At 35.8% G+C, this 27,313-nt stretch overlaps 1 protein-coding gene across 1 annotated transcript; it reads right to left on the minus strand.

The window, feature by feature from the left end:
• Positions 1-238: 238 nt before the first annotated feature.
• ZEB1 (zinc finger E-box binding homeobox 1) lies at positions 239-25,099 on the minus strand. The gene is given in 9 exon segments (XM_031052538.2): positions 239-2,725; positions 4,641-4,821; positions 6,366-7,076; positions 7,078-8,177; positions 9,633-9,738; positions 14,431-14,633; positions 18,298-18,459; positions 20,027-20,089; positions 24,904-25,099. Coding segments are annotated over 6 exon segments (2,685 nt in total). The 5' UTR covers positions 14,461-14,633; positions 18,298-18,459; positions 20,027-20,089; positions 24,904-25,099; the 3' UTR covers positions 239-2,168.
• Positions 25,100-27,313: the final 2,214 nt, after the last annotated feature.

Consider the following 27,313-nt stretch of genomic DNA (forward strand, 5'->3'; position numbering starts at 1 on the left):
AAAAATCACAAACCCACACAGTTCATTCTGAAAACTCAGTTGTTCTACTAAGGCTGGTAAATCAATAAACTAATGCAGCGATTCCTCTGCCTGCACACAGTCAAACCTTCCTTTCACTTATGTGCTCCTTATGCAGAACTGAAACCAAGTATTGACACTGAAGCAGGAACTGTCTGAATAGCATCTCATAGAAATAATTTAAAACCGTTTTCTAAATGACCAGAATAATGACAGTAAGTCAGACTTGTTGACACATTTTATTGTGAGATGGGGAGTCTGGTAAAAAACTAGAAAATGACCATGATGTAACAAGGAACTTAAAAATGAAGTTTCAGATTTGTAACATACATACATGAATACAGGAACAAATTGGCACAAAAATGTTAAACATTGCTCCCAACACTGTTTATAAGATCATTCTAATTTGGCTTACTAAGGAAATGAGAGGTTTATGGTTAGACTAATCTCTTAATAAAACTGCAGAGCATCATGCTATTAGTCACACAGTGAATTTCAAAATTTAAGAGCTTTATATTAAAAACTGGGTAAAGGTAAAATGAATTGATTGCAATTGTAAAATTAATACATTCCCATTTTAATTCTTCTGTTCTACAGTCCAAGGCAAGTATAAATGTTAACATAACACTGTTAAATCAAATCTCAATGCAAGAGAACCGATTGCATCTCTACTTTAAATCTTATCAACTTTCCAAATTTTCATACTAAAATATATTATTGTATTAATACAAACTACAGTATTATACACTACACTGTGTAATAAATAAAGAAATATAAAAATAAGACACATAAATATAAAAGTTTTCTAAAACTAAAAAGGTACATATGTCAGTAAGAAGGGTATTAATACTGCCAGGTTTGAAGACATACAGTACAAAATGTTGCACAGATCTATAAACTAAAAGAAATAAAATAATACTGATAGGTAAAAATCAGCTAACATTGTTAATAAATGGGGTCCATAATAACTAACATTTGAAAATACTTATGAGCCAGATAACATGTCATGTATGTGTCTGAAATTAAAGTAAACCAATAAAGCAATAAAGCAGATTAGAAAATTTCCCTTGTAATCATTTTAGAGAAATTCTGCAAGTCAGGTATTAACCCAAAATACCACCAAATAATTAAATAATGAAATATACCAGTGTTCTTACTTCTCTGATGGCTGAGTGTTTTTTTCCCCATGATTAGTTTAGAAGTTTGATACAAATCAACAAATGCTAGTTATTGTAGGCCACGCGTTGGATAAAGGCTGCTTAGAACCTTTATAATACTGATAAATGGCACTTACAGCACACAGGTCTTGCATAAGGCCAAAGGAGATACAAAGCTTCATATCATATCCTTCATATTGTTACTACATACTCAAAACACAATTACAAACACTGTTTTTGACGACTTTGCTGTCCTTACCAGTATTAACACTGTTAGTCCCTGCAATCAGAACTCAACAACAATCCTTTCAACTACATTTTTAACCACATGAGTAAGAAACTTCAGTTCTTCTATCATCTGCTTTCTTAAGGCTAACAATACACTTTAAATGAGAATATGCTCTACTACAACATCTAATGTCATAAACCGCTACCTTCTAGGTTGAATTTATAAAGGTAGCCAAGCACTGTTTGCAACTGCATTACAGGTTTCTGCAAAAGGGAATTTTGTAGTGCAGAAGTTCTCACATTTTAAAATATAAGAAAATACTGAAGTGGATTTAGGAAATGTTTTACCATTAAAAAAAAAAATCATATAAATCTCTCCCAATTGTACAGCTTAAAAATTAATCAACTTAAGAATGGAAATTAATACTGATAAAACAAACAATGCCAGATGCTTGTCTAACAAAACAGGTTTCCTAAAACCTGTTAAATCTTTGCTTCCAGAGTCACTGTATTTTTCTAATCTGCTTCATGTTATAAACTTGTTCCTAACTTTGAAAACTGTGTGAAAAATTACTAAGTTTGAGGTTCAGGCACACCTGGATTTCTTTTTTTTTTTCCTTTTTCTTTTTTTTTATATATATATTTTTTTACACAGTAGTGAACAGAAATCACAGTATGCAGGCTACTGCGTTTCCATGAAAAGCATGTATAATATAGAACAAACTTCATTACCAATTTTTTTTTCCTTATAGAAAAAACTATCATTTAAGCTTTATCTTTTTCTTCTGACACCTGCCCATTATTCTGTATAACTTCTGGTTCTGCATTGCTTGCTTGATTTACAGCTTCATCATTCTTGTTACTTTCAGTTTTCCCTTCTTCATCTTCTTCTACTTCTTCTTCTTCTTCATCCTCTACTTCTTGTAGTTTCCTACATTCTTTTCCTTCCTGAAGTCCTTCTATCTCTTTTTCTTCCTCATCCTCTTCCTCTTTTTCACTGTCTTCCTCTTCTTCCCTGGTTAGACTCTCTCTCTCATCTGAGTCGATCTGCGATGGAGATGCCCTGGCACCAGCATGCTCATTATTCAGGACCTCCTGGCCTGTCTCCTCCTGTTCCGTGCTGTCACGCTCTTCTGCCTCTCTTTTACAATAGGAGTATCGATGATTCATGTGTTGAGAGTAAGACCCCGAGTGTGAAAACCGCTTTCCACATTTGTCACATTGGTAGGGTTTTTCCCCAGAATGCAGTCGCATGTGTTCGATCAAATGGTGTTTGTGTTTAAATGCTTTTTTGCAAATTCCACACTCATGAGGTCTTTTACCTACAAAATAAGGCACAAACAGTTGGGCATCTTGTAGCAGCAGTTGTAAAGAATTATACTGTTGTTTTTATCGTAAAATGCTGTTGGTGAAGGTATTACCAACAATTAATTTTATTTAACAAGACAGTATATTCCATGCACTCTCACCCTGAATTTTTCACCTGAGAATCAAAAGATGCAAGGGTACATTATCACAATTACAAGGGTAATTTGTAAGTTTTTTAGGAAATTTGAAGGACAGATTCTCAGGTGTAACTTTTACCACACAAAAAAGTACAATATAAGTAAATTAGAAAAGGAGACATTTTTCTTGCAATAAACATTATTTTGATTCAAAACCATTCTGACTTTTCTGTATCAATGGAAATTTAAACTAAACTAAGCTTTTATGTTGGTTTTTGTGTACCAATTCCTTCTTCCACCTTCTAGGTAAACAAAAAATCATTCTAAAATCTAGGCTGGCACAGGCAAATGCCTTAGGTACAAAACTTGCTGACTACACAAATATTAATATGGCAAATCTGCTTTGTTTCACTTAGTTCTCTTTCTGCTCTGTTTTGTAGCTTTCTACTTTGTTACTTTGTTGCCTCATTTTTAGAGTCTCTTATGAGCACAGCATAAACTTAGCAATGTTATTTTGATTTCAACACTCAAAGCTGCTATGCAAAACAACTTTGCACTGTCTTGGCCCATGAGAGACAGTCAGCATTTTTTTGGCCACACTATAGCGATTATCAACACCTCCATGTCAGCTTATGCCAAACAGGCAGTGAGGTGGATGTTGCTCTCTCTTCCCAAGCAGCAAGTGATATAATGAGAGAAAATGAGCTCAAGTTGTGCCAGGGGAGGTTTAGATTGGATATTTGAAACTTTTTTTTTCCCTGAAAGTGTTGTCAAGCACTGAGATAGGCTGCCCAGGGAAGTTGTTGAGTCACCATCCCTGGAGCTATTTATTTAGAATATGTGTAGTTGTTGTACTTGGGGACGTGGTTTAGTGGTGGACTTGACAGTGTAAAGTTAATGGTTGCACTTGATGATCTTAAGGGTCTTTTGCAACCTAAATGATTCTACGATTCTGAATACTGCACTTCATTTAAAAGTAGAAGGAAAAGAAGAGTTGTGTTATGTAAAGTTGGAGTTAAGAGTCTCAGGACAGGAAAGGATGAAAATAGCATTAATGAATACAACTTGAGAAACTTGATCAAGTGGTGAATACAGATGGGGATTTTTTATCTTTTAAATTCCATCTGTAAGATGAAATTAGAACATTAATATGCAGATAGATAATACAGGTACCTAAACAATTAATAAAAAATAATTAAGCCATCACAGAAGAAATAAGAGATCAACAGTTATTTTTAAAAATGACTAAAGATAGCAGAACTGGAGCCAAAAGGAACAACTATGAAAAGTTAAAAATAAAAGTAAAATCCAAAAATGTCAGATTCCGTATCTGATGAATGGCTGTTAATTTCAGATCATTACAAATGTGGCTTAATTTGAAAACCCACTGTGCTAGAGAGATCTTTCTGCCTTTCATGTAAGGTATCATACACACACAATCCTTTTTTCTTAATTTTTTATTTTAATTTTTATTTTTTCTTAATTCATAACCAGGCAAGCTAAATTAGAAGTAATACAACCTTGACTACAGGCTGTTGCTTGCAGATGACTGTCCAGATGGAAGAAATTCCGCTTTTTCTATTCAAGGTTTAAGTCTCAAAAAATTAAAGAAACGTAGAATTGCAGTTGTCAAACAAATATACAAAACACAGGTTCCTAAAGACACCTGAGCACAGATTGTAAGAAGGACTATTACACTTGCCTACGCTTTCTGAGAACTGGATTCCAATTGAGATTATCAGTTATACACTGTATGAAATAACGATCTGAAACTGCTTTTCCTAGTACATACCTGTGTGCTCATACTTATGTCTCAATAATGAGCTGCTCTTCTGGAATATTTTGTCACACAAATCACATGCATACATCCCATTTTCTGTCTTTCTCATCTTTTTCTTTGGAGGTGTTGAATCAGAATCATTTTGATCTTCTACATTTGATACTCCTTCTGAGCTAGTGTCTTGCCTTTCATCCTTAAGAAAAATTATGAAAAAGATTTAGTTCAGTATAAGAAAAATGCATGGATGCAGCACACAATATTATAAAATGTAAAATGAAGCCACACTCTTATTCTCATCCAGTTCCATAAACAGCCAAACTAAATTGTTTAGACTTACATGGTCAAAAAGATCTTCTGCTGCATTGCTCTGCTTTGCAGTCCCTGCCACTGTACAGAATCAGAATTCTCACTGGGACTGACTTTCATCACATCCAAATCTGACTGCTGGCCACATCTAAGTTACATTGACACATCATTTTTAGGGCCCATAAAATAAATGTGATGTTAGGAAGGAAAAGAAGACTACAGACCTATAAAGTACACCAGCAAGTTGGAAGAGTAAATTCGGTATCTAACTGCATGTTTCAACTTACGTTTGTCACCTACATTTTGCTACCTCAAGGATTTTATGCAGTTAAGACTAATTTTTGCTGTAGTTTTCACAAAAAGCTATTTAACTTACCATTCGAGTTTGCATATTTTACTACCTTCTTCCTCATAAAACTATCACAAATAATAAAGCAACATCTGGGGGACTTCAAATGTTCCATTAATAAAAAGTTTTAAAAATCTCCTAACTGTTGTTTATTGCTAAGCATTTAAAGTGCTGACGCTCATCTGTAAGAAGCACAGTATTTTCTACCGATATCAGTAATATCACTACACACAATTAATTTTATCATATATTATCAAATTTGAATATAAAAATGTACATTTAGCTCAAATGTTGTCTGCCTAATAAAGCTTAACATATAAGCAACCTCGTAACTCTTCAAGGCTCCTCAGCCTCTGGCAGTACAAAAGCCTGCATGAAATGCTAAAAAGCATTTTAAAGTTTTAATTGGAAATCTGTCTTTACATGAGCCACTTTTCTGTTCTGCTCTGTCCCTACTCAACGTACACAGGTGTTTCTCAGGAGGATTGAATCAGATCAGGTCACATCTAGATGTACCCAGGGAGAAACACAGCAGGATACAGGAATGGCAGATGAGTGACTTCCAAAGAGAATACACCTGAATTTTGTTTAAGGTGCCATTATGGCGCCATTATCCTTACCATTATGGTAAGGATAAATTCAGCTACTCTGCAAGCCAAGAAAGCAGAGCAGTGTGAAGGAAGTAGCCAAAGTTCCAGCGAGTTTATTTTCTGAATGTGGGGAGAGGGATGACACAGATCCAGCAAGAAACAGAAGTCATGGCCTTACTTTGCTTTTTGATCAGGAGGATTAGACTGCCTAATATCCTAGAAGACACTTCTGAATGACTGAATATGGTGAAGAACCAACTTGTCCCTGCACAGAACTACGTAGTTTCTGTAAGTCTGGACTCAAGCTGCCTGAACTTATTAGCTTTACAGAAGACATAACAGTAACATCTATCATCCATTAAGAATCAAGCCGAATAAGCCTAATAGTTTATATTTACATTTTTATTTATCTTGACAGTTTTCAATTAGTTCAGCATGGATACAGAACGAATACATCATACACAATAACAAGTGATACAGAAACCAAAGTACCTGATTTCCATTGGCTTGGGTTGGTTTTGGTGGTGTTTCTTGAACCGCAGGACTAACTGTGGTAGAGTATGTATAAGCCACCTGTGGAATCAAAATGGTTTGCTTATTGGCAGCAAGAGCTCTCAAGCATGGAACACTGTTCTGGTCAGCAATGGCAACAATTGTAGGTAACTGGGCAGTGACTGTAGGTATAGCAATATTTATGGGATTGGCACTTGGTGGGATTACATTTACAATAGGATCAGAGTCTGTAATACTGTTGTCCTTTTGTGGTTCTTTTTTTGCACAAGTTAAGTTCAAAGGTTCTTCTTGGACAGAATAAACACTGTTCTGGTAAACACTAGTTATGGTAGATCTTTCCAACAGTTCTCCATGTTGCTTTGGTAGCGAAAGGTCAAGAGGTTCAATTTGTGGCTCTTCTTGTACACCCTCTGCTGTGTACGTATAACCCTGTGAATTTCTTGATGAAGAAAGGTTTAGTGGCGATGGGGATGGCGTGCTACTGCGTGAACCATTCAGAGTTGATCCCCCAGGTACAGTCTGAGATTTTGTTGTACTGACAGAACTTTCGGAGTTATTTGCGTTGTTCTGGGGCTTGCTTACATCTGTTGTTGCTGCTTGATCATCATTATCTGCAGGACTGCTTAATTTAACTTGCTCAGGAGAAGATGGTCCAGAAGACTGCACAGAAATCTGTCCAGCTTGCATTTTTTTCAAACCACTTTTTTACCACATCCAGTGGTAGGTTTACTGAATCTGCTATTTTTGAAAGCTCTTCTGCGCTTGGTTGTGCATTTAATGCATAATACGCTTTTAGGAGCGATAAAAGGTTCTTTAAAGGTGGCTGACCAGGAGATAAGTTGTTCTCCCCAGCTTCTGACGGGACAGGGGACTCAGGCTTCTCAGCTTCTGTTCTACTGGGCTGAGGAAGCTGAGAAGGATTTTTTGTTTCATAGTGCTTTAATTCTTGAAGTGCATTAAGGTCTCCTGGACAGTCATCACAAAGAAGACAAGTGCTATCATTGGTCTCTCCTTCAAAGTTCTTATCTTTCTCAGACTTTACTGTAAGATCTTCTGGTAATTTTTCATTTTTGCAACTATTTGTAGGAACAGAGTTTTCTTTTTTTAGATTTTGTGGAACAACCTGAAGTTGACTTGGCTGCTCCAAGCTGTAGTTGATGATAATTTTGGTTGTCCCATCTTGGTCAACCAAAGGAAGACTGATAGCTGAAATGAGTGAATGGCCAGCTTGTTGTATAGATGCATTGTTGATTGTTTCTTGTTCTTTGGATGCAAGATTAGCATGATTGTTTTCCAATACTTGCCTTATTACATTACCATCCACTGCCACTTTAAGTACATTTTGAATGTCACTTAAGTTGATGCTTATGGGAGACACCAGACCTACTGTTGGTAGAACAACAGCTTGCACCACACCCTGAGGAGAACTGGTTGCCTGCAATGGGCTACCACCACTAAAAACCCCGTTCTGCAAAGGGGTTGAACAATTAATTCCTGAAGCAACCACTATGGGCTTGAATTCATAATCCACAGGTTCAGTTTTAATTTGGTTAACAGGAAGTTGCTCTTGCAAGGGTTTATTTTCTATCTTTTGTCGTATCTGTGGTCTTGCTGGGCTACCTGGTGATGCAGAAAGGGAAGGGGAGGAGCACTGAGATGTCTTGAGCCCTGACCGGGCTCGACCATTCACGGGCATCAAACCAATACACTTCTTACTGCTTATGTGTGAACTGTATGAACCAGAATGGGAAAAACGTTTCTTGCAGTTTGGGCACTCATATGGCTTCTCTCCTAAAGACAAAAAAAGAAGAAAAAAGGCATATGCAACATTTTACTAGGTTACAGCATAACTTCATCAACACGACCTCTCAAAGAGTCCTACTGAAAAATTATTGTATACAGTTAATTAATCGCTAAAGGCAACTGTGTCATGTATAGCTCTGATCTTAGAGTCCTTTAGTGAGTTTATGATCCACTAGTAGATCTAGAATGGAGCCCACATGATCATGATATTTTGCAGTATTTCCCAGTAACTGTCCACATGTCACATAAATCAGTCTATATGACACTTGAAGATTTTATTTAACTCTGCTCAAATAGTATAACTACTAATTTCAGAAGGTACATAAATTTCATAATGGAAAAAAAAAAGGATATGATTAACTAAAGAAAAAAAGGCCATAAATACAAATCATAATTGTACAAAGAGCTATACACATTTTATTTCACAAGCTCAAATACACTGTGTCTGGATCTTCATACAATATTCATCACCTGAAATCCAGGCAAAGTTTAAATAAAGGCAAACCAGATACAGGTAGAAGACAGATGTGTATTTGCCTTCATTTGAATGTCAGGTTAAATCGCCAGGAAGAGGCACACAACTATGCAGTCACTAAACCCCTAGTAAGAGCTGGCTTTTCAGCGGATGATGCTACAGAGGAAAAGGAAAGAGCCGAAACAGCTGTTTTGCTTTCAGATTGAAAAGTACATTGACTGAGGCTTTCCCACTCATAGGCACAGTGCCACTACCCTCTAGAAATGAAATGAAGATGATGTTTGCTGAGGGAGGACTTATAAGTGAAGTGCACTTCACTGATATTGTCATGGTTAAGCATGGTAAGGAAGGAAAAGATGGCCTAAAAACTTGTTTACAGATTTCCTGTCAATGGGTACATCTGTGTTAAAGATAGAACTTGTGAATCTCTTTTGGGCGACCACATTTAACTTATTGTTATATTATGTATTAAAATATATTATTACGTATTAAATTTCTTATAAATTGGACCTTTTCTTAGAAACTGAAACTGTTGTGAGATTATATCACAATCCTAGATCTGTGTCCTGAGCCTATTTTCATATGACTAGTCTCAAATGATGACAATCACAGCCACAGTGGGAAGCACAGCTTTTTCTAGGCTCATAACATGCTGAATGAACTGCAAACACTGAGAAAAAATAGACAAGTGAAAAGGCACCACAAGGACGCCCCTGCTTCTTCTGCCATAAGTGAAGTTTTCTGTAACTGTCAGAGCTTAAGTTCCAACTGCAAATGCTCAAGTTATTCTACATAATTCCTCCCCACAGTTGAAGGCTGCAGTCAGTGCTTGAAGTCCCAGACGGAAAACATAAAAAAGAGAAAATACTAGTATTTTAAACTTACACTTACAAGACTGATAGCACATCAACATTATAAAAAGTAGAAATAGCAACATTAGTACACAATTCAATGCTTAGTTTATTTACCACTATGGATTCGTAGGTGTTCCTTTAGGTGATGTTTGTATTTAAAAGCTTTTCCACATTCAGTGCACTTGAACTTTCGATTACCACTGGACTGTGTCACATGTCTCTGTAAGAAAGAATTCATAATTATTGCACAGGACAGCATGTTGGAAAAACACTTTGTATATTCACATTGTAACAGAGAAAATGCAATACGAAACTGAAAAGAATTAAGCGTAGTTTTAAGAGACTGAAGGTGATATGCATTATGCATGAAAAAGAAACAAATTAGAAGTCCGGCTAAAACTGAGCCACGTGTGTCTTCTGAAAAAGTCTGGTATAGTAAAAATAAAATAAAAACAAACAAACCCCCAAAATATATTTGGCCCTTCTCCCAACTTTGGATGAAGCTTGCATTGACATGTTATATGAGTTGAAAGTTCCATGCTAATTCTGTGAAAGCAAAAAACCCAAGAAAAAACCCAAGCCCACCCCCCCCAGAATATGTCACACAAGACAGAGAAACATTAAAGAGTATAAAAGCCCGTTTAAAGTTTAATCAGTTGATTTGATTTTTCCATTTACATACTTCCAGTGCTTACAGTTGGCCATGGATTCCTCTATTTTAATGATGCCACATGATTGCTCAAGACAGTTCAATGACAACAAAGGCACTCCCAGTCACAATGAATTCTCAAAATAAATGCAAAAACTAAAATAACAATATGGAAGGACTTTCCAAGTACACAGCATCAAACCTCTTCACTACTTGCATTGAAACTTTGTGCTTATTTTGTTATATTTTGCCTTGTGAGAGAGTTTATTGTTAAGCTCCAAATTATTTTTCATTTTTCTTTATTGTTATACTACTTTAAAAACCACAAAGGCTAAGATAGAAATGTAAAAGTGTGTAGTATATATGTGATGTGTATGCAAGATAAATAATTTTATCACAAACAGCATAAATCTATACATTTTAGAAGTTGGAGCAGCTTAATTACCAACATGAAATGGAACAATTAGAAATTTGGTGTTCAAGCAAATTATTTAATAAAACAGTGTCTCTTTTCTAAGTAGAGTTCGCTTTGCAAAAAGATACTCTGCCACCATTTGGATGCAGCTGTACATTTTTTGGTAACCAGGGTAAGTATTTTCATAAACTGATTAATAAAGTTATACATGTACTTGAGGCAAACAGCCTGCCTCTGGCACAAAACCATGGTCGGGAGCTCCTACACCTAAGTCTGGTCTACTGCGGTTGGCAGCACTGGAGCAGATGCTCACTGGGTGCTGAAGCTATTCCCCAAGTGTAGAACCAGCAGCTGGGGGCTGGGATGTGTGCTGGAGAAGCAGGGATGAATAAAAAGGCAGGATGATGTTCCTGGACTGATTTATGTCTTTAGATCTGAAGAATGCGCAGCTGTATAGTTTGCTGGATGAAAATCTGAGCACTCTGCTATGAGATATGCTGTCCAAATTATCAGCCCTCCCCATTCTACACATTGTCCGCTACAGATGCTAACAAGACAAATTGAAACAAGATAATCTAAATTTGCTTCCAAGTATTTGAATTTGACAGTTTCCTTGGGATAAGCATTTGGTTAAGCTGTAGTTTTAACTTCTCAGCAGATACTGCTCTCACCCTCCTTAGGGTGGATTCCTTCCTGCCTCCTGCCAGGCTCTGCAGTGAGGCTGTCACTCTGACATATCCTGATTAGTACTTGACCCTTAGTTCTGGTTTTGTCAGCTGTCTCTTGCTAGTCCACACAACTTTTCAGCTCTCTAAGTCCCTTGAAGATGATGTTCTAGATGATTGTGCCTGACTCACTACCTTTCACTTTAATCATCCAACTTCACTGAGTCTAGAGGACCATGTCAGGATTTACCTAAGCCTGCAGAGAATCAGTTACTACTGTCTGATTTGAGATGATACAAGTTAAAGGATCTCAGCTTATATACAGCTATTGCAGATGCTGGACTACATAAATATTCACAGTAAATATTAGGGCGTGTATTCAATCTGTCAGAAATGACTCTGCTACAGTCTTTAAAATTCAATGTCCTGCTTCCAAAGAATGGAAGCCCATATTCCTCTTAGCAATTTTTTAATGAGTTTTCCTGTTTTCTTGGCTACAGCTATAAGCTGCTTTGAACTTTCTGCTAGGCAGTGTTTCCATCTATTTTGCCTTACCTTCTTATATTTGCAATTCTTTATTCAGCTTTCTTGGTGTCTGTCCTATATTTTTCTTCTTTATAAATCTGTAATATCCTTAGAGTTAGTGTCCAGGACCTTTTCTTTAAGATAACTAAGAAATCACAACTATCCTCTAAAGTACCATCTTTGATACTCTTTCACTCTCAATTTTCTCTTACTCAAATGTTTTTTCGCCTTTCAGTACTGTTATATCCACATTTTTTGTGCTTCTGGTGTGTGCTACATTTTTAAATGCACTGTACATAACTGTTTTCTTCTTATTAAAGAATTATCTGCACCATCCAATAATACTCCTCTGCATTCCTTTAAGGACAAAAAGAAGAAACATCCACATTAAGGTTTGTAACTAGCCACTAATGCATCCATGCATCACTTATCATGCTTAGGGCTAAAGTTCACTCCTTTCACAGAAGAAAACAAAAACTAATTAACGGAAAACCTGAAAAGTTATTTGGAAGATAGGAATTACAGTTACATCGTGGGTTTTTTAGAGATGGTTTGAGCATGGTGTTCAAGAACTGCCATTTCTCAGTGGAGTCCAGAGCAATACGAAATTTTAACAGACTACCTATGGGCGCCTTGTAAATTTATGAGAAGAAAAGTAACATGAAGATAAGAAGCACTTATTCATACCTTAACATCTTTATTTGGTGCTTCATGTGTGAAACCAGATGATATATAGGCAGCATCACCTCCTACCAACTGTTAGTGGTGTAGGAGCAGCCAGGAGAGCCATGAGGAGGCCGGGTATGGGGAGGAAGAAGAAGGTGAGGATGGTTTTCAGCTCTCACAGAAGTAGCTACAGTTTGGCCTATCTCCATTCCTCAGGGGAAGGCAGTGTCAACATACCTATTCCACTGCCTTCACTACACTAGATACTACTTTTGCTCATTGCTTCCTTGTACAGAACAATTACAAAACTGTTAGTCACATGGTGGACATTAACCAGCTAACAAAGTTACCCATATAATCTGCTTTCAGGTGAAGTCCTTTAAGAATGACACATTAAGTTCTGAAGATGCAGCTGTTTAAGATCCACAACCAGGATGTCTACACCTACTATGGCAAAAAGTTAATCTTGCATTACACAAATGATGTTACCACATACACGCACATGAAGCCTGTTCTGAAGACATGACACCTTTGTGACAATAACATAAACAAATATGTATTCCAAATTTGCCAAGTATCTACACTATTATAGTTTTAATTCTGGTTATGGCTCTAGAGAAAAAAATACACTTATATGGGTGTAATATTCAGTTCCAGATACTTCAAAGAAACATCATTTATCAAAAGCAATTGTGCCCATTGAAATGTATCTGCAGGAATACAGTTTAGACTTTCCTTTGTAGCAATTCTGAGATCACTTCATCACTTGGTATTTTTTTACCTTTTCATTCAAACTATATGCAAATATGGGAAAGGCTTCTACCTCTCCAACTACTTTATTCTTACGCATTTACGCTTCTAGTTGGAAAAACTGGAAAAATGCAGTAGCTCACAAAAAAGTATTATACAAAAGAATTAATAGATTTTATAGTTAGAAACACAATATGTATATGAAACTAACTCTGAAGTGGAAGCCAAGCCAATAAGACAGCAAGACAAATAAATTGTTCATGAGAAATACATTTGAATAAAGAACTACCACGCCAGAATACGCAGGTGAGGTTATTACAAACCCTGTGAGAGAGCAAAATCCTTGCAGTGGGATAGCCAATACTTGTAACAATTTTTCCTATTTAATTACCCATGAATGTAAAAACTCAGGTATAGAAATGTATATTAATGTGTAATGAATTTTTAAGCCTGCTAAATTCTTGGATTTAGTGATACTTTGTAGAATGGAAATTAATATGCAATGTGTAAAAAAGCATTTCCTTTATTCTGTGTTACAACCTTTCAGTTTAATAAAATATTGGTTGGTTGGGAGTTTCAAGAAATACTGAAGTACCTTCCCCTTTACCTTCTTTTCACTATTCACTGTTTCCTGTCTTTCTGTGATGTTTCTCTCCTGTTTCTTTTCATGGTGGTGGAAAGTATGTATCTTTTTAGCTTGGGTAATTCATGACTGTTTCAGTAAGTTTCAATCATAAGCCACTGGGTACCTCTCAGAAGCTATGGAAGTATGTAATTGTGGGGGGGGTGATAAAAACTTATGAGGATAAAAGCAGTAAAAAAAAAAGAGGGAGAGGCCAAAAATGAGTAAAGTAAATTTTGAATTAGCCGAACAGGATTTATGAAAAAGAAATGTTTCACTGAAGATATGAGATTAGAGTCACAACTTTAATATAATGTTAGCTAATGAACAGAAAAAAACTAAGTACCTATAAATGTAATAAAGCACTTCTGAAAACTAAAATTTAAACCCAACCAGATGCCTAGATGAATTAAAACATAGGAATTCATATCTCATCCGTTGACATCTATGGAAAAAGCCTGACCTCAGCAGCAAGTTTAAGTGTGTACTCCAGAGAGGGGACTTCAGCACGCAGACAATCTGATGTGAACAGTTTTATTTGCTTTGTACATTTTTGCTCACATAACAAATCACAGCGTTGTTACAGAGGATGATAAATGCTTAATTCATATGCCACTTACTTGATCTCTTCCTGATTTGTGTGACGTCATGTGGCGGTCAAGCTGTGTTCTGTACGCAAACGTGTAACTGCACAAGGAGCAACTAAAGTTATCTTCATTTTTTTCATGGCGATACTTGATGTGTTCCTTCAAAGAGGTAAAACGTTTGTACCCTCGATCACAATATGGGCACGTAAGCAACTGAGAAAACGCATCGGGCGTTCCTACACATGAGAGACAATAGAGCATATTTAAATAAATGTAAGTTCCAAACTTATTACAATCAACAGACATGCTTTACATTTACATATATTACTGTAAGAAAACACACAGCTGCTGGAAGCTCCATCTGTTTTAGAAAAATGACAATTTGTATCTTTTTCCACACGTGTTATGTTACTAACTACACTATGGTACAACTGCCCTGTGCACACTGCAGAAAGTTCAACACTATACCCAAACTCACACCTATCATTTAGTCTGCTGGACTTCCCAGTACAGCACTAGAGATTCTATATATATATGTATTTCTGTTTAGAAAGTGGTCTGAAAATTGTGAAACATAGTTTAAGATCTAGCAATCTTTGTAGATCTGATTGACTCAATCACAGACAATTCTCAAACCCTGTTTACAAATTTAAGTCTATCACTGAAACAACTAATAGCATCCTATTTTCAGCTCCTGATATTATAAATATTATAAATAATATTTACAAGTTGCAGAGAATATTTTTTTCTTTCTCCTTACCTAACACAGAATTGCAAGTGAAAAAGAGAACTGAAATAAAAAAAAAAAAAAAATCCTAGAAATGTGGTTTATAATTCTTATACCTGTTGGAGCAGGTCCAGAGGAGGGCCACAAAAATGATCAGAGGGCTGGAGCACCTCTCCTATGAAGCCAGGCTGAGAGAATTAGGGTTTTTATGCCTGGAGAAGGCTCTGGGACGACTTTATTGTGGCCTTTCAGTACTTACAGGGGACTTACAAGAAAGATGGAGACAGATTTTTTATCAGGGCCTGTAGCGATACATCAATGGGTAATGGTTTTAAACTAAAGGAGGGTAGATTTAGAGTACATATAAGGAAGAAATTTACAACAAGGGTGGTGAGGTAATATAACAGGTTGCCCAGTGAGGTTACAGATGCCCCATTCCTGGAAACATTCAAGCTTAGCTTGAATAGGGCTCTGAGCAACCTGATCTAGTTGAAGATGTCCCTGCCCACTGCAGGGTGGTTGGATGAGATGACCTTTTAAGGTCCCTTTCAAGACAAACCATTCTGTGATTCTATGACACATTATACACCAGCTAATAGGACATCCTGTCTGCAGATCAGAAAGGAGAGAGATCAAACATGAGGCCATAAATATGATTCTAATGCGATCCGCAGAATTTATTCTGCTGGCTTTCATGAAGTTACTTCTGTATCGGTACAGGACAAAGTGAAATCAGATTGAAGCTGAATATCAATTTCACAACTCTATTTCTGAGAAGTCAACATTTATGAAGTTTTAAGTCCATCTCTTCTTATTAGCATATTTTTAGCCTCATATAATAGTAACATATTCTATCCTTGAAAAATAAATTTTTTTAAAGGATTGGAAAAGAACTTTTTTTTTATAAATTGACAAAAGCGCTTGCATAAATGTCTGGCTTGGTGTATTTGGTTAAACTATTAATTTATACAACATGATATCCTTCAGTGACCATGCTACTCTTCCATGTTTTAAGGGAAATGGGAAGCAAATTTTGCAAGGATGCACCTATATGCTGTGCTGAGTGACAGCAGGAGAGGAAGGTGGAAGGTCCTTACTGACTATCATTTTATGCTCTGAAGCACGAAGGGCAAATTTGTGTGTACCGTCATCTTAAGTTGCAGAACTAAAAACAATATTAATACCCATAAAATTAATCAGTACTTTACAAAGTACTTCTGAATTATTTATCTCCATGACCTCTCTTTCAGGAGGTATCACCATAGACTGATTATATGCTCTATAAAGTAGTAATTCATTTTGTTTGTGTGGAATTTACTGACTTTATTTTTACTAAATGTGCCATTGTTCTTGCAACAGTGAAAAGGAAGAGTCAGACCATTTTTCATTACTACTAAACCCCAACACCTTCTCTGTCATATATGTTTTTTTACACTTGTTATGTTAACAGTCAAGGTCACACTTGTATTCCACTGTTTTTTTGTGTTCTTCTACTCCTTTCTGCTTTTCCTGGATTAGCCAGGTTGTCCAAAAATTAACCTGTCTCCACATGCATAGATACAGCATGCCTCCTTTCAATCCTCTTTTTTCCATCTACAATTCAATTCACCTGACATAAAGAATGCTACATTTACGCACAAATACAACTCAGTGAAAATGACTGAAATGTGTTAATTTAAATTCTGTTCCACTGGAGCAAATGGCAAAATGGCAGTGGTTTCCCAAAGCCTCTATTTCTCTGTCACTTCCCTTGCCTAGTCCCCTGGTTTGGAATCATGTATCTTTAGCAAATATCACTATATTTTTGGCATGTTCTGTTCCAAAACACTGAACATTATTTTTCAGCATCATGGTTTTCAAAATACTTCCCTGTTAACCTACTGAGCTAGTTCCAATTTAAATTTTTGATGAAAATGTGTATTTTTAAAATAATTACATGGAAATTATATTGCAAGGCTGTAAAACTAACTTGACAATCTGCACCACTGCAACCATAGAGTAACATCTTAAATTACCTGTAGTTTTTAAGATGCTACTGTTGAGCTTGTATCTTAATTGAATTGTGCAAAATTTGTATACCACAAAATATTTGTAATTCAGGTCCTATTTCTGTATATGAATAGGCATATACACAGTTAAAATTTCTCAAATATTTTAATTTACTTTTATTTTAAATCGTTAATAACAAAAAATCTCCTGAAGAGCAGAACAAAATTGTTAGTGTTAACCCATTCACTGCTCTCCCTTAGACGCCAGTACAGTAATACAGCTACAATGACAGGTTTTTGTCAGTTATGCACATTTTTTTAAATGACTGGAAGACAACTCCTAACCCTTTATGGAGGATGTTACTTTCTTTTGACAAATCTTAAACACAACAATAAAAGAACACACTCTGGTTGAAACTGCAGTTGTCACAGGTTATGAAAGCTGAACACATCAGAAAGCAGAACAGAATGCATGACCAATCTGAACAGGTTTCGCCTTCAAATATTTAATGATGAAGAAGCCTTCAGTCTTTCACCTTGAACAAAGTATGACTTCTCATCTCACTCAGAGGAGCATTTTAAGCACAAAACTTTGAGAAAAAAAGACTTCTATGTAAAAACAATAACAGGTCTTTTTTTTCACATAAATATTTCTGCATAAACAATATTTCTTTTTTCTCCACTGCTGTTTTTTCAGGAAAATACCCAAAAGCCTGTCATAGATTGGCTACTTAATAAAAGAACTCCTATTTAATATGTCCTTTTGGGTGTTTTGTTTAGAAATATAAAAAGGAAAGGAATGTGTTAACAACTCCCCTGAAGTTATTCTTACATAAAATCACACTATCTTGCTTCACTCCCATTATATTTAATAAATATTTGTTCTGTTCTTTCATATAGTGCTATTGAATGATTTATGAAAGCTTGAATTTTATTTTCAGTTACTTAGGATTATCAATTAGGTGCCCATACAACTGAACCCCAGTGCATGTCTTGTTCTACAAAATCAAGTAGTATTGTTTTTTGCATGATGATCCCATCCTCATATAATTATTTAACTAAGATTCTCCCTCACTCCCCATAGTCATATGTATATGCATTGCTGTCTTCTAAAATAGAATGGAATGTTTGGGTCCAGTAGTTAGTACAACTTATTTGTCAGAACTGAACTGGTGGTATATCTACCATTTTCATCCTGCCCACTAGCTTCTGGCGTGCCTTGTCTCTGGTCCTCCTCAGGTGCTTCAGGGTAGATAACAGCTGTATCTTCTTGTTGTAGGAACTCTTCAACATTAGGGTCATGGTTTTGTTCATTTTCTGCATCAGAATCACATTCATCTTCTTTTACTATGAGTGAAAAACAAGAAACAAGACATGAAATTAATAGTTTAAAAAGAACATAAATGAGATTCAGGAATTGACATTGCCAAACCACCCTCTACCTGCAGATTTCAAAACTCTTTACAAATAGTTGTACAGCTCAAGCTCTTTTAGATTAAGGAATATGACAAGTTTTAAAACAGAGAACCAGTGGTATAACAACATTTTGACTAGAACACATTTGGCTCTTCAACTCAGTGCATTTTTATCATTTCAAATTTAGCTGTTCAACTTCCTGAAAAGCTCCCCTTAATTTAATTTAGCACTTGTAGTTTGAAGGCCATCTTATAATCTTGGCTCCTATGTTTGCAAATGTAAATTTTTTTGCCTTCAAGACATAATTTTTAATGTATTTAAGACCTGCTCATTAGTGCAAGCCCAGAAGATATTTAAACTCTGATAAACCAGTGGGCTGGCTGAAATGCAGCAAACATGAACTTTGAGTGGCTTGTTTTCTGCCATCAAAAAGGTTTCAGATCTAGTTAACATACTTCAACATTTCCCAGTTTAAAACTTAAGAAAACAATAAATGAAGAACTATATTTCAATTTTGACAAATAATAAATATTTTACTTTATGTTTGTATGATAAATATTTACTACCAAGTACTTGCCTAAATACATAGTTCATTGAGTTTACTTTTACCATGGTGGAACACTCTATGAGAGCTCTACCTGTGGCACATTAAATCACGATAAATCTCCTCCACTTTTAATAATATGAGGTACATTTTTAATAGGAAGGAGTTTTCCCTGTGTGAAGTCACACACTCCATTTACAATTTGACACAATCTTCTTATGCCATGTGTCTGTCTCTCACATATAGACTGTAATACATGATGTAGCTCTTCATACTTGCTTGGAGACATCTGACTTTGTAGTAACTAAAAAGAATGTGTGAATCTACAGATTTAAACATACCAAAGTAATTTACCTATTCATTAAATAAAGGTTACCCTGATAACATTGAACTACTTAGTGTTATGGGCATTAAAAGAAAAAAAAAGAAAGTATAAAAATATTTTTAAAAGCAGATGGGCTTTAAGTTACTTTTTTGTCAATCAGAGAAATAACAAAATAACAAAGCATTTGGTTTTGTTTGGTTCTTAAACTGAAGTATACATTTTATTCTACCTTATGTATAATCATTATAAATAGAGGAGTTGATAATTAGATACGGTATGAGCTTAAGTTTATTTTGGTATATTCCTTATTAGTTTAAAACACTAGCTACATGCAAGATCAATGCTATACCTTGGTTTGCCCTTAGGAGATGTGCTGCTGTAGCCAGCCCTCATGAGAGGGGCAGCTCTGTGTCACTAGTCAGCAACACCTCCAGACCCAGGACATCCAAAAGGAGCCCAGACTATTCTTCCTCAGCTAGAACAGTTTACAATTTAAGACATGTACTGAGGAAGAGCAAAGCAATTTATAAAGAGAGATGGGAGAACTTCAAAGACTTCAAGAGGATAGTCACCTAGCCCAAATTCAATAGCACTTTATGAATAAAGGACTCAGATTAACAAATAAATACCTGTACATCCAACTTCATCTGTCTGAGCTTCAGGCCCCAGGATTTCCTTCGTTTCTTTTCCAGCTGAAATAGTACATTTCACAAAAAGAAGAATTAATATTTAAAAAGAACCCAAAACACACACAAAAAAGCCACACACACCTCAACAACGTAAATATCACAGAATCACAGAACAGTTTGGGTTTGAAGGGACCTTCAAAGGTCAGCTTATATTTGAGTTACTTCTTCAGCATTTTTCCTATTTCTGTACTGTTTAGAAGAACTGCACTTAAACACAATGTTCTTTCAAAAATATGGATTGCACATTATTTCAGCAGAGTGCAATCAGCTGAACCACAAAGATATTCCATGAGCACAGAAATGAAATCTTAAAAGGTAGCAACATTAAACACTAACCATAATTTTAAGAGAAGGATGAGGACAGTGTATTTCTCCAGCAAATAGAGAGTCAGCTGCTTAAATAACCCTATCTACAAATGTAGATCTATGATACACTGCAATATTATTTCTGGAAACCAAAGTATCATAAAACAAATACATGAAAAAACTGTTTTCTCCAATTAGCAGTTTTTTGAAATGACTGACAGTTTGCTGGTCAAGTCTGTGAACAGCTACCTAATGTGTTCTCTTGTAAATCATCTAGAAACCACTTTTAGGCTGCCATTGCTTAAACAAACAAAGATTTTAAACACATGCTCTCCAATTCAGATCACCTGTGCACTACAAAAATGTTTCATATATCGATTCCAATATTCAGTAAAAATTTGCAGGTACCAGATGTTCACAGAACTAGTGCTGCGGAGCCTACCTGTCTCCAAAACTCTACCATCTCCTGCTGAGCTGCAGCATTCAAGGATGCAGCATGGAAGTTTTAACTCACTATAGTTGTGGATTCAAATCAATAAACTGCCCAAGTTGTTCCTAATTTATGTTTGTTGGGTCACCTGAACTGGGAAGTTCCTATTGGAAAGGACACAGATGCCGTTCTGTCAGTGCTTAGGAAATCTATGTTGGATTTTGAACTAATTGTAATTTTGGCTCACGATACCACAGATTTGGTTCAGAATGCAATGCAAAATTTAAATCCAAAATCTGATTTCTTAAAAACAATCATGATACAAACCCACTATTTTATTTAAAAAGGGTTTGTGACTTTTCTCCATTATGAAATAGGCTCTGTGTGAGAGGGAAATATCAGTAAGTTATTACTCATAGAAATTTAAATTATAGTGTTGCTAGTAAATTCCATTTGCTTCAGTATAAATAAAAGTTATGCTTCCCAAGGGAATGTCAAAGAATTTATGACATTATAGATTAATCTCAGTGAAGTTGAAAACCATCTCAATTCTAATAATCAGAACCTCTGCTTGGTACTGCCTCTTTGCAATATCTAAAAGTGGGGTGTAAAACAGGGAGGAGCCCTTTTCCACCGGGAGTGATCTTACTTAATGCTGTAGGAATAATTAATAATTTGAGAAATGTTAATTACAGCTCCATCTTCGTAGCTATGTATGGTCCACATAGGAAGACAACTTTGCAATTGTCCCTTCAGAAGGCCAATTACCACGCTGCAAATACAGCTGCTGGGAAGCAACGGAAAGGAATGTGAACAGATTTTAAACCGCTGTTCCACCAAGCAGAAGTCACAGCTCTGAATTCCAGAAGAAATCCGAGCTAACTGCTGAATGACAGCTTAAATACAGGTTTCCATGAGTAACATCTAGGTCAAGAATATCCATCTTGGCACTACATCTAGACATACCACGTAATTTTAAAACATGATCTTGGACTTCTGTATCTCATCATCGCTTATGAGCAGCTGTTTAGAGATACAGTGAGACTTCCCAGGGTTAAACACTAATGATTTTCAGACCACAGGCAGCACTGTGTATTAGCAGCGAACATGCATGACACAATCACTGCCTTATAGCCTGACTGTAAAGATCTCTACATGGGTAAGACACTGATGAAATTAAAACCACTAGCAAATGGAAATTTTGATTGTAGGCAGAAAGTCAGACTTCACTGAAACTTTCACTGCAGTCTTATCTTCAGAGAAGGGAACAAACTCGAAAGCCCATCAAGAGTTTCTAATTTAAATTCTTTAGAGCTAATTTTCTGATATGCATGTAAGCAAGCACTCTTTACAGCTTACAGTATTGCCTGGTTGTTTGCTTATGTGAGTAAAAGCTTGATCAAAAAGATGCCACACTTGTTTAGCCTTCCTCCTAAATGAAATTAATAAAGAATAGTACAGCAACCTCGCTCTTCAACCCACCACACCACATAGAAAGAACACAGTCCATCTTACAGCACATAGGCTCAACCTAAAATTTTATGAGTTAAAAGGAATTTTTGAGTTCCAGGAAGAAATTAAACATAAAACATAACTTCCTTAAATTTTAAACGTTATTTCAAGGTCTAGACAGTTTTTTGAAATTTTTAATTTTTCAAAGAGATCTTATTTCCAGGTCTTGAGATCTCTAGAATTGCTAAATACTTATAATACATAATAAAGATTTTTAAATGGATTAACATAATAAGTCTGTAAGTTTAACCCTTACTTAAAACAAAACCCCAAACACCTGTAGTGTAGGTTTTACTTCAAACTAAAGAAAAAACATGTCACATTACAGAATCATCACACACATGAATGCTGGTGTACAGCCAAGAACTTGTGCAGGATACTCGTGATTCACTTTTTCAAACCCATTTGACCATTTCTGTGAAACCTCTTGAGATACACACCTTATATTTAAAACACCTGTTCCGAAGGTCTTTCAGAAAGTTAGAGTGACTGGAAACGGAAAGAAACTAATCTGATGAAGAAATGTTACATGTGTTGTTTCTATTCCTGGGCATTTGTGAATGAAATAAATATGTAAAAAACTTACTCTGTCAGGTTCAGCTAAACCCAAGAACTTTCAGTACTACTTTAATGATAAAACACAACTTACTAAAACTGCTGTAGTATGTTTTCTAAAAATAATCACTAGTGCTGAAGATGGTATTAGTGTTGCACAGACACCTATGCCAGTACGTTTCCCTGCATGAAAGAAATCATGTATTCAATACTCCTCTCTTAGAAATCTTCCAATTTCTAATGTGCAACCAAGACTAATGATTTTGAGCTCATACCTTTCCTTTTAGGAAAGATATAATAAAGAGTACTTTACCACAGCAAATCAAAGCCCTGTAAAATCTAATGTAGCCTTAATTTTTCTCATACAGTCATCACCAGACTGCTACAAAAGAGGCTTCAGAATACATAATTTTTACAGAAGAAATTTACAGTAGTTTGAGCAAGCGTGTATGGTAACTATTTAATCTTTTGCCTGTATAAACACTGATGAAAGCCTGTCTTCATCAGCAATGACCAAGGCAGAGAAAACATTGACTACATAGTGTTTCTACAATCACAGTAGAATTTGGTTCAAATGCTTCATTTTAGAAAACTAATTTTAAAAGGTTAAAAATAGTACATTTGAAATAAGGAGTCAAAAAAGATGCCACCCCATGTCTTGAACTCTGAAAAAACCCAGATGGTTTTCTGATGAAAGACACTGTGTCATGACTACCTGTGTGTAGGTACATTTCCAGCAAATTCAGTCCAAAGGGTCTTCACCCAGCACCTCTGTGAGGCAGTGCTGCTCTTCACTCCCTGTTTCAGGTTTCCTACACTTACACTTGAAGGGTTCAAGAAATAGTCTACACACAGCCCATTTTTATGTAACTGCAATTCTTGATAGATACAGCCTGCAGTAGAGCAAAGATATTACAAGAACTAAGAAAATTACCTACATAATAATTTAGCTCCAAAATACTCATTTCCCTGCACAGCATATCTTGGCAATAGCAGCTATGTAAAAACAGGCTGAGCTGATGCTATTCTTTGAACTCTCAGCTGCTCTCTCTCAGCTGGATTGCAGTTAGGGACCATATGACTGCTTTCTGTTTATTTAGATGTGAGGTTGTGCAATTGATCTTAAACTCCCAGTTTTAATAAGGTAGATGCTAAAGAATTGTGGCTTGAGATCAGACACAAACAAGGATATGACAAAAAATATTCTTTATCTTTCAGGGAAATAAGGCCAAATTCCACAATAATTTCTACTAATTTGTGCATTTATCCCAATTTGGCTCAAATGTAGGCATGCTGTGTGATATTATGAAACTCAGGATCTGCTTCCACAGTAAAAAAGGCCTATTTCCTAATTGCTTCAAATTTTCAGCTTCTAAAGCTGCTGCATAATATGTGAAACATTTACCTCCTTTTAGTGTTTTTGAAACACAGATTCATTATGAATAAGAGAGCAAATTCTAAACCTAATAATCTAAAACTTTTCTACTATAATATTTTACAAGGGAAAAGGCAGAGGCAGCTTACAAGGAGAAATTTACATCTGAGTATTACTGTTTCATGGTTTTGGCTTATGGCTTACTCTGTAAGTTGAGCAAACCCTGAACCTTACAGGGAGCTATGGCAGAGACCTGCCATAAGAAAAATAAAAAGCAAATGACTAGTCTCTAATCACCCTTGAGAATCTACATTTGAAGTTCCTGTTTAACAATGCCAGTGGAATGAATGCAGCTTTGAATCTGCCTCAAATATTAAAGAAGAACATGAAATATATTACAATACATATACAAATATGTTAGAAAACCTCTTTTTTGACTGTGACTATCACATGTTGTTTCAGTGTCCTGGGTTCAGCTGAAGCAATCATTTTTCTCCTTTTTAGTAGCTGGTGTAGTGCAGTGTTTTCATCCTTTAGCCTGAGAACAATGTTGGTAACAAAACGACCAAAAAATGTTCTAGTGAATCTTCATTTTAAAAACCTTTCTTTACATAGCATCATCAGTGAAAATGAACATACCTTCGTCTTCCCAGCCACTGTTTGTACTCCCTTCTCTTTCACTGTTTTCTGGTAATAATGTACGGTCTGTTGGCAAGTCATCTTCTGGCACGTTAGCATCACAGTCTGCTGCATCAGTTACACTTTCTTCTTCCACTATATGCAATTTATCTTCATCGTCTGAATCTGAGTTTGCTTCTACCACGTTATTATAGTTGGTGACTGTAGACAGACAAAAAGGAAAATATTGGTCAATATACCCCTCATTTACAGCATGGAGGTCCAAAGCTTTTAGAACTGTGTCTTACTAGTGTTAAACAACATTTTGTTACAGATAGCTGTGCATAAAGAGATAAGCTGTGCATAAGAGGATACAGCAATCACCGGGGTATAGAAGGCACAAAACTGAAGGGAAACAACTGGCACTGAAGGCCAAGTGAATCCAGGTTGACCACACTTGAGATGGCAGCTCAATTGCTCTCATCAGGTCCCATGAAACAAGACCTTGTCTGCAGTTACGCATGCTAGCTGTACTCACCCAGTCCACCTTCTGGCTGGCTTTTCCTGTAACTGATATGTACGCGAATCAAGGAGCAATAAATAGGAACAAAAAGGAGATTTCACTCAGAAGGACTAAAGTGCTCCTGATTCAAGCAAAAAGGCTCTTGTAGTTACACCCAAAGTTCACATTAAAGACTCAACAGTATGAATGTGAAAGGAAAAATCTCAGAGGTGACTTAGAAAGGAAATCTTGCATAATATTTTCCCCAGCTACCAGGAAAAAGTAATAACTCTACATTTCAGCCTGAGGAACATATTGTGAGAGTCTTGTGGACAAAGGATTATACAACGATGTATGTTTCTGCCATATGGGAGCAGATTATTATTAAAATAGTCTTCATTTGTAAGCACAAAAGATCAGTTACAGCCATTTCAATTTAAACTGTAAGGATTATGTATTAGGAAAAAAAATCACTTTCACAATCTGTTGAAATGTCTTGTTCCTCACACTGAAAATAAACTATTAAACATTTACATCTATATGCGTATTACTTTTTCATTGCCATATTTGAATTTCTTATGGAAATGCTTCAAAATACAGTTGAAGACAGAAAATAAATCTATTGATGAATAAACTAACAAGACTTGTCATGGCTGCAGTACTCCTTCAGTGGTTATCAGGATTAGACCTTGGAGGCACATGATCATGCTACTTAATGATACCTGCATCTTGTCACTGTTAGCACATGAGAAGCCAGACCGATTCTTTCATGTGAAATCCAGCCTATTAAGGTAGATAAATAGCAACCTAGACTCCTGCTCTTTTGAGGTTAGCTTTTTTTTTTCCTTTAAGTAGATATTCTAGTAATTTAAAAATGCATTTGAGCAGGGAAAGTGAGTAACATTATAAACTGACTGGCTACTATCTCATTTCCTTCCAATTCACGAGAAAAATCTCTCATCTAGAACATGTGTAAGCATGACAAAAGAGCCCTCTGAATTGAAAACAATCATTCCATGTTTCTATATTTTATGCAGACAGTGCTATTTAAAAAAACATAGTCATGCTCCACTATTCATGATATTGACCTCTTCTAAGACAACAAATTTAGGCAAATTGCCTGAATACTAGTATTTGGTCCATTTCAATCAATACATTGATATTCACTTTACATTCTGTAACTAGTTTTGTGAAGTAAAAAAAGTTCTGTAAGGAATGCTGCAATGTTGTGTGAAAGAGAAGACATAGGTGTATTCCCTCACCAAAGCAGAAGAGATTTATGAATTTATTTGCCTGAGAAATTGTAAATGTAATTTTAAAAAAGTGCAAGAAAAGACATAAAACATGAAACTTTTATGGAAAAGTGAAAAAATCATTTTGGTCTGTTGTCTTAACTAGGTTTTACTGTGATGCTTAGATGGGGAGTATTATTAATACAAAACACAGACTTAACTTTGCCACACAGAAAGGAGATCAGTAAGAGAGGGATCAAAATTTATAAGCAAAAGTTCAGATTTCAGTACTGTAGATAATAAGTACTTGATTTTTTTAAAATAAAGTCCTCATTTCGCTTGGGAAATGAAGTGAAATACCTTATATTAGGTTTAGAGTGGTTTCCATGGAAAATGAAAATATAATCAGAAAGTTTGTCCTGAAGAATTACACTTCCAGAAAAAAAACATATCTTCTTTTCCTCATTACCTATTTTTTTTTTAATTTTAAATATGATCTATTTAATATGGCTCTATTTACCTTGAAACTTGCTCAAAAATTCTCATTATGCTCACTCTTGTGCCACCTCTGCAAAACCTAAAATACCACCTTCTCTGTAAAAGGTAAGGAACAAATGGTCTTTGGGATTTAAGTTCCTTCCACCAAAGAGTAGTTGTCAACAAGGCAACACAATAAAATCAGCAAGAAAGCTGGCTC

This window comes from Melopsittacus undulatus, chromosome 1 (genome assembly GCF_012275295.1).
Source record: "Melopsittacus undulatus isolate bMelUnd1 chromosome 1, bMelUnd1.mat.Z, whole genome shotgun sequence".
Classification (NCBI taxonomy): Eukaryota; Metazoa; Chordata; class Aves; order Psittaciformes; family Psittaculidae; genus Melopsittacus; species Melopsittacus undulatus.